At 36.7% G+C, this 8341-nt stretch overlaps 2 protein-coding genes across 2 annotated transcripts; both read left to right on the top strand.

The window, feature by feature from the left end:
• Positions 1-330: 330 nt before the first annotated feature.
• guca1c (guanylate cyclase activator 1C) lies at positions 331-4230 on the top strand. Its single transcript, XM_038294434.1, has 4 exons — positions 331-612; positions 811-960; positions 1337-1424; positions 4036-4230. Exons 1-4 carry the CDS (start codon positions 418-420, stop codon positions 4167-4169), a joined length of 567 nt encoding a protein of 188 aa, XP_038150362.1. The 5' UTR covers positions 331-417; the 3' UTR covers positions 4170-4230.
• A 1265-nt stretch (positions 4231-5495) lies between these two features.
• LOC119789518 (thyroid hormone responsive) lies at positions 5496-6712 on the top strand. Its single transcript, XM_038294435.1, has one exon. It carries the CDS (start codon positions 6221-6223, stop codon positions 6623-6625), a length of 405 nt encoding a protein of 134 aa, XP_038150363.1. The 5' UTR covers positions 5496-6220; the 3' UTR covers positions 6626-6712.
• The last annotated feature ends 1629 nt before the right edge of the window (positions 6713-8341 follow it).

Genomic DNA, 8341 nt, shown 5'->3' with positions numbered 1-8341 from the left:
AAATTACAGTAGTAAACTTAAGGAAAAAGCATAACATGCTACTAACAAATCGTCACCACCACCATGCACAGATACACATGCGGTCCGATTTAGCGGACTGAGCGTCTGTTTAACTGTCAAACCTGCAGGAGCTTCTTTTTTTTTTCTCACTCCCACAATTCAGAACACTTAGAGCAGATAATGACATTCATTTCCGCTTTTGTTCTCCACTCAAAGTCCTGAGGTTCTTGGAAGCCTTGACTTATCCAATTAAAGCGTTATCTCTCTTTTAGGCTTAAAGATTAGGAGCAGACTCACTGCATTGAGTTTCAGACAGAAATCCTAGGTGCTGCTGCTGGTGGTAAAACTTTTCTCTCCCAGCATTGGTTTCACCTCCAGATCCTTGCAGAAAAAAAAAGAGAATCCTCGAAAGGAGTGATGGGTTCCTACAGCTCAAACCTGGATGATATCTTGGAAGAGGACATGCACCACTGGTACACCAAATTCATGAGGGAATCTCCATCTGGACTTATCACTCTGTTTGAACTGAAGACGATGCTTGACATGAATGGGATGACAGAGGAGGCCAGCAGTTATGTTGACCAGGTGTTCTTCACCTTTGATATGGACGGGGTAAGAAAACTCTGCTTTTATGATTTTAATAAGGTGACATGACCAAGATGAAAGAGTGACAGAGTTGACCTATTAGCAGAAAAATTTTATTCCGTATATAAAATTTTTTGGTCCGGATTTTTACAATCTTAACTAAAGAAGATGTTGATTGTGGAGCAAATGAACTGATGCTTATGTTGTCTTTGTTGTCTCCTGCAGGATGGCTATTTAGACTTTGTGGAATACATCGCAGCTATAAGTCTACTGCTGAAGGGCGAGGTAAATCAGAAACTGAAGTGGTACTTCAAGCTTTTTGATCAAGATGGAAACGGAAAAATTGACAAGGATGAACTGGAAACTATATTCAAGGTAGAGTTAGTATTTCACTGATGTTTCACAGTCAGACATGCAGAGCATGAGAGCTTGCTTCTTTGAATCCTTAAAGCGTTGCTATTAACAGCTCCTGTACTGGACATGACATCTAATCTGGGCACCTCTTACCTTATTGTTGCGCTAAATGTTGTCTTATCTAACTCAGTGACTAGATAAGCCACACAGGTCCAATTCATTGCATCAGTGTGTATTTATTGTGAAATGTACTTACTAATTTAGTCAGGGTAAAAATAAATGTTAAACAACTTTTTAGCTTGTTAGAGCTCCTGGTTTGTTTATAAATTCAGCCGTTTCATGTTAAACCTATAACCTACTGCAAGATTTAAAAGCTGGTGTTAAATTTCCTTTACAGGCTATTCAAGATATCACCAGAAGTTATGAGATCCCCCCAGAGGAGATTGTGACACTTATATATGAGAAAATTGATGTTAAGGGAGAAGGTAATAAACACAATGCTGTAGTAGTTAACCTCCTTGCCCCCTCCTTGCCACCCCCCCCCCCACCCCTCACACACACACACACACACACACACACACTCACACACAAATTATTTATTAATAATTTGATGTTGTGTCTTTGAGTGGTACAGTATGACAAATGGAAAGTATGGTCCTGAGAGGTGAACGTTTAAGAATTCATGGTTTTATTCCTTTGTTTTCACAAATCCTTATTTAAAAAATGCTGCCTTAATTCTTTTTCAGCCTTCCTGAATCCATACTATGTACTACTAGCTTTAACAGGAAGCATCTACCAACTTTGTAAATGTAGAAAGGGAAATTTCTATCCACCCTTCATGGCTCTTGCTGTCTGTTAGATTGCAGCAGGTTAATGTCTGGACTTTGACTGGGCCATTCCAGGACATAAATATGCTGTTATCTAAACCAGAGCTGTTGTGATTTTTTTTATATCATATAGTTTTTATATCTAATATTCATATCAAATCTATACTAAACAGTCAACATTTTTGCCAAACCTCAAAAAGCAGTGCACTGTATTAAATCTATCAATAAATCATTTCTCACTTATTACAAATACAGTGGTTGCATTTGAAATGAAAGAAAGACTGATAATAATATACATCGTGATGTACCTTAAGTTAAAGAAATGTTAAGAAGTTTTTAGTTTTCCAGGGAAACTCTTCCCTTTAGTAATAGAGAGTGTCTTTATACATGTGCTGTTGGTCCACATGTGTACCGCCCCATTGTAGCTCTAGCTGTGTGTTTAGAGTCATCATCCAGCTCAGAGTTGAAGTCTTATGCCTTTTGGAGTCTTTCATTAAAAAATTAAGATTGTAGATAATGTTTGTTTAGAGTAATGTACATTGTTAGGTTCCCTTCATATAAACTGATTTGAATTAAAAACAAAATGTTACAGAACACCTTCTTCTACGTGATGTTTACCATGTAAGCTTCATGACTCACCTTAAAGGGGAATGCAGTCTCGTTTACATTTGGCCCTTGATTTAAAGTTATTACATAATTTTTTACTCACCCATATATGTTTTGTGTCATTTGGAGCTGTTCTGAAGATATCTGGTTTTGTAATCCAAGTAATGTCTTCTTATGGGCAACGAGTTGAAGGCACAAACTAAACTGTTAATAATTTATTCTTTATTCTGGCAGCCTGTTTATTCTTTATTCTTTACGCCAGGATTCCTAACATGTAGGCGAATCACTGTCACCCAGACATCCTTGGTTATATTTTTTATATTTATATCTTTTTTAAACAAAGCGGCGCATGTATGACGTCATCCGCGCATGCGGACTGGAGTAGTGACAGGCAGCCCGGGCCACAGGCGGCTACGCTCTACCCCTTCTATTCATTCGGCTAGCTAATCTGAATCGTTCAATTCCATTTCCAGAGCAAAATCATCTGTGGTAGTAGCACTAGACATCTTTCAGGCATGTGAGTAAAACTAGCAGCAGTTCAATGGACAGGATGAATGGTAGGTGGCGCGCGCGGATGATGTCATACACACTCCGCTTTGTTTAAAAAAAAATAAATATGAAAAATATAACCGTGGATGTCTGGGAGACAGTGATTCGCCTACATGTTATGAATGCTGGTGTGCCATAAATGATAAATTATGAACAGTTCAGTTTGTGCCATCAAGTTGTTGCCCATAGGAAGACATTACTTGGATATAACCTAACGGAATAGCTTAAGAACGGCTCCAAATGACACAAAACTCATACGGGTGAGTAGAACATGATGTAATAACGGAAAGACAAGGGCCCAATATAAAAGAAATGGTGTTCCCTTTTAAATTAGACTTCTGCAGTATTAGTTCCACGATGGCTTTTTTTTTCTTTTTTTTCTTCAAAAAAGTAAAACAAAATAAAAAGAAAAAAACAAAAGAGATCTGTAGAGGGTGTAAGTGCTAGTTTCTTGTCTGCAGATCCCCTCCTGGGCTGTGGATGAATCCTTTGCTCCTCCAGGTTAATTAATTGAACTTTATTGATCTCACATTGGAGAAATTTATTTCTGCATTTAACCAATCCCGTTAGGGAGCAGTGTGCTGCCATTGTGCGGCGCCCGGGGAGCAGTGTTGGCAGTCTATGGGAGTTGGGCTTGAATCCAGAACCTCAGGATTCCAAGCGAAATGCCCCAACCACTATGCTGCTATTCCCTTCTACCCCACTCCCTTCCAGGTTAACCATGGACCTCTTGGTCTATGTGGCGGTTAAAGCCATATTTAATGTTAGATTAATTCAATCAATTTGTCCATTAGTTGACATTAAAAACTAAGATGGTTGCAATGGATTTTATTTATTGGTATTAGATATAATGGGGGATAATGCACTTGGATAAAGAAAATAATCATTTTATTTCATTCAAATGTGCATTATTTTCCTTCAAACTTAAGAAAATGAAAAAGTTTATTGGAATTTCACATTAAAAAACAATCCACCCTATTTAAAAAAAACAATGTCTGTTTTTTCAGGTGGGCTGAAATTCAAGTGCATTTCAGAATGTTTGGCTCCATTTTGCCAAAATAAAATAATAACATCCAAAATGCATAAGATAGACTTTTCATTCCTTTATTCACAGGTGAGCTGACGTTGGAGGAGTTCATCAGCGGAGCGAAGGAGCACCCTGACATCATGGATATGCTCACAAGGATGATGGATCTCACAAATGTCTTGGAAATCATAATCAAGGGTCAAAGGAGAAATGTGAAATGAGATTTAACTCAACAAACTGGAAAACGTTTTGCCGAGTTATGCTTTGTAAAAAAAAAAAAAAGACTTCTAAAGATTTGAACATTTTATCAGACAGTAACAATTAATGGCACAGAAATTGTTTTTATCTCCTCTGCCAGTGCTTGCAGAACACTGATTACAGTTTTGGTTTAGGCTGAAAATATTTTTGCAAAAGATTTACTAACTGACCTCTGTGAAATGTTAAGCTCATGGTTCCATATTGTGCAACATATGAATCAAATCCACTTTATTATTCAGTGTGTTGTTAATCTCAACTATTCTCAGTATGTAAGCAAACATATTGAGATTAACTGGAACTGTAGATTGTGGCTGAAAACTGCTGTTACTCACAGGAAACTGTGAGTAACAGCTATTAGCCTGAAACCAGAGGTGCAAAGACAGCTTTTTCTACTAACAGAACATATTATGTATTGTACATTATTTTTCCACCACTGAGATGAGAGTGATTGCCTTTATGATCAATGTGTTTATATATGGTCAATGTGTGTGTATATCTATATATATATAGATACACACACATATTAACAGTAATTAGACAATGTCCTTGTTCAGGTTAAACTCCAGATAGGGAAGAAATATCTTTAAAGCTGAAAAAAGTGGAAGTGAAAGGAGTGTCTTTTTTACATATATGTTTGTTTGTTTGTTTGTTTACAAAATCTAAAATTCAGTTGTAAATATGAAGCAATTACCTGTTAGAAAAGGGCGGAGTTTGAAGCATGTTTTTTTTTTTTTTTTTTATCTAAGGCAGGCATCCATAAAAAGCATTTTTAAGATTGAGATTCAAAATTAAGATTATTTTACTTGCAGAAGATATTTTTATCTTTGTTACTAATGTATTCAGATTTCTTGGATCTGCAGGCTTACATTGAGTAATTGATTACAAATCCAATGATCATAATGTAATGAAAACTGTGAGGGATGAGGCAATGTGCCACCAATGACATCCCTGTGTCTGTGGGGCTTTTGCATGACTTATATCATGGGTAAATCCCTCCTTCGATACCACCTCTTCCCTCAATGAAACCCATTAAAACAATTACCATCTTTAAATTCCTTAAATTAACAAAAACATGTATTCCAGGTGTAGTTGTCTGTATTTTGTAGTTTTACATCAAATCTTAAAATGTAAAGATTTTTTATTTCTAACAGACAGTTAGTTGGACTGGAAATGCTTTTGATTTTCCTGGAAGTTGCAACCTTCTGTTTCTGTGTAATATTATGTAAATAAGGAACTAATGCATATTTAATTGTGGCGTAATGGGTAAAAAGGTTTCGCAATACGTTTCAAGATGGTAGAAATCTGTTTGGGCTTGATCTAGACTAGACATTGGCTTCAGCTGTTGGGACCAACTGATCTGTATTTTTATATGATTACAAGTGGAAGTAGTTATCTACCTCCTTTTGTGGATCCCTTTAAATCCAGTATAAATTAGCTTAAGAGTGCCCTCTGCTGACCATTGTCAACTATTACAACACAATCATTCTATTATTAAAAGACATTCTTTTTTGTGTCTCATTTGTATTAAAATCTCTGTATCATAAATGATTTTCTATCATGTATTGAGTTCCCAAGTCTTTATTTTAACATATTAGAAATGTGTGATCATGTGCTATGATTTCTCAACTTCTCTTTTTTTATATTTTTAACAGCATCCTTATTTTCTTGTTTGAAAATTTGGGTTATAACTAACTTCATTACTCTTTGCTTTAAGGTCATTCAAACATCATCATGCTTGCCAGTGATTTCACAGAGATAAGTTTTGGTGCTAGCAGTTCAAATATTAGAAAATGTCAGACTGTGTTGCGTAAAGTAAATAGAGAAAAGATAAGGTTTGACTTCGAATAACACCCAAACGTTAGCCTGAACATATCGGACGATGCAATTACACAAGCACACTGATCAACCCACCTTTGCTGCTCGTTTAAAAAGCGATCTCTCCCAGCAGCTTTGCACTGCATCCATCTACCTTCTGGTCCCTTCCACAGCTCAGGAACAGCGATCCACCTGAACTATGCAGTCCGCTGAAGCCAAATTCAACAAAAACACCTTGTTTTTGACTCTGAAGCGATACAGCTCAGCTGTCGGCGACATGGAAAAGACCATTCTGCTGCCAAGCCTGCTGCGAGACGTCCCCTTTGACTGTGAAGCAGCAGATGAGACCTGCAGAGATCTCTACACCAACTACTTGATGCTGAAGGCCATTCGAAACACAGTGGAGAGCAGCCTGGTAGCCCTGGATGATCACAAATCAAAGAACACAACACTAACCAAGACTCTGGAGCCTTTCCTGGATGCTGATCCCGAAGCATTGTTTCTCTTTCATCTGAGAGGTCTGTTTAATGTGATGAGCGACCTCACAAAGAAGACTCGCAGCGTCACTGACAAATACTTGGACATAATTGGGTTGGCAAATTAAAAGTCAAATTGGCTGAGAAGGGTTTCATTTGGTGAACTGAAGTGGAAACATCATGAAAATTGAATAAATTTACTTGGCCAAAACTGACAACTAGTGTTTCATTTGTAAGCAGTCAGTTGCTACAGTAATTCATACTCTTGGTATCAAAAGAGAGTAAAGGGAAGCTTGAAAAGTTCAGTTGAGGAAACTGGATGTGATGTTTCCTAGAAGACGTTTTGTCTCTCATGAAAGAGGCTTCCTCAGTTTGGATTTTAATATGCTGCAGGTATTTTGTTCCCCCCAAAATTTGTTACACCTACAGTATATTATTCTAAGTCATTTTTCTCAGGCAACTAGGCGTGATGTTTTCTAGAAGATGTTTCGCTTCTCATCCAAGATGCCTCCTCAGGTCTAACTGGTGGTGCACTGAGAATCTTCACAGATAAGAAAATAAAGGTAGTATTTGAAATGAGTCATGCACCGATCAGTAAACAGTAGGTCAAATTGTGAATTTTATTTCTTAATATTTAGATGCTTATAAGCTAAATTTTAACCTTGTAGTGTTAAAAAAATGTAGAAATTTTGTTTATTTTCCAATTCTTTTACGTCCAAATTTTTGACAGACTAAAGAGTAAATTATAGCACGTCTGTTTCTCATTCGTTTTTAAAATGAAAACCAGGAATATATGGATCAGCCCATTCTGTGATGATACTAACCAAACTCTCACCATGGACTAACTTACAGATTATTTTTTATTAGAAAAACTTAAATTTAAAAGAAATTTATAAAGCAGGGGTCACCAACACGGTGCCTGCAGGCACCAAGGGGCCCTCAAGGACCACATAGGGGGCCCTCTTCGTCTTCTGAAAACAGAACAACTCACTCAGTTGGTTAAGTTTAATTTTTTTTTTTTCTGTTGCTCTTCTTTTTAATCATTTATGTATTATTTTATCATGTTAACTATCTCATCATATTTCTGTGGTTTCAAAATGACAATTTCAAAATGAAAATAAGAAATGAATAAAAGAATAACATAAAAATAAAAATGACTTTTTATGCATGAGATTTACTGTATTGAACACTGATCCCTCCAGTTCATAGGTCAGTATTGGTAGCCCTTCCTATGACTCAGTAGCCATGAAGTAGCCCTCAGCCTTAAAAAGGTTGGTGACCCCTGCTATAAAGACAATCACTTTTATAGCATAGCAGTCTTAAGTCTATTACTTGCTTATGCATTACAAAAAAAACCTTAATCCATTTTTTATCAAATTATTAGACATTCCTAATTTTGAAGCACTTCAAATTTTTAAAATGTCATTTTAATATTTGACCTGCAGATGAACCATTGAGGCAGATTAAGTTCAAATTAAGCGCTTAATCTTCGGTCAAATGATCGGTGCAATTCCTATTCAAATCAGTTTGTCTGTTGATTGATTGGGACAAAAGCTTCATCAACGGGTCATACTTTCACATTTTTCCATAAAGGAACTACTGATGCACCTCCCCCAAAAGTGAATAAAGAACTCCTTAAAAAAAGACTGCAAAGACCAATGGGGAAGTGATGGCCTTGCAGGGTGCTTGTGTGTTGAGAAGGCTGTAAGTTCCTCAGCCGTTAACCCATTCTTGAGGGATGGGTTAAATGCAGAGAGCAAATCTTATCGAAATCTTCAAAACTGTTATAATCATTGTAATAACAAAGCTTAAAGCAGCATCTTTTGAACAGTATATCAGGTGAA

This window comes from Cyprinodon tularosa, unplaced genomic scaffold, assembly GCF_016077235.1.
Source record: "Cyprinodon tularosa strain WSP-4 unplaced genomic scaffold, ASM1607723v1 ctg34, whole genome shotgun sequence".
In the NCBI taxonomy this organism is placed as follows: domain Eukaryota; kingdom Metazoa; phylum Chordata; class Actinopteri; order Cyprinodontiformes; family Cyprinodontidae; genus Cyprinodon; species Cyprinodon tularosa.
The sequence above is the reverse complement of the archived record's forward strand: the minus strand, read 5'-3'. Positions and strand labels throughout refer to the sequence as shown.

Excerpts from the sequence above, each read along its gene's own strand:
- guca1c (XM_038294434.1), top strand. The coding sequence starts at position 418 with ATGGGTTCCTACAGCTCAAACCTGGATGATATCTTGGAAGAGGACATG. Across the intron at positions 613-810 it reads TCACCTTTGATATGGACGGG|GATGGCTATTTAGACTTTGT; the intron begins GTAAGAAAACTC and ends TGTCTCCTGCAG. Across the intron at positions 1,425-4,035 it reads AATTGATGTTAAGGGAGAAG|GTGAGCTGACGTTGGAGGAG; the intron begins GTAATAAACACA and ends CTTTATTCACAG.
- LOC119789518 (XM_038294435.1), top strand. The coding sequence starts at position 6,221 with ATGCAGTCCGCTGAAGCCAAATTCAACAAAAACACCTTGTTTTTGACT.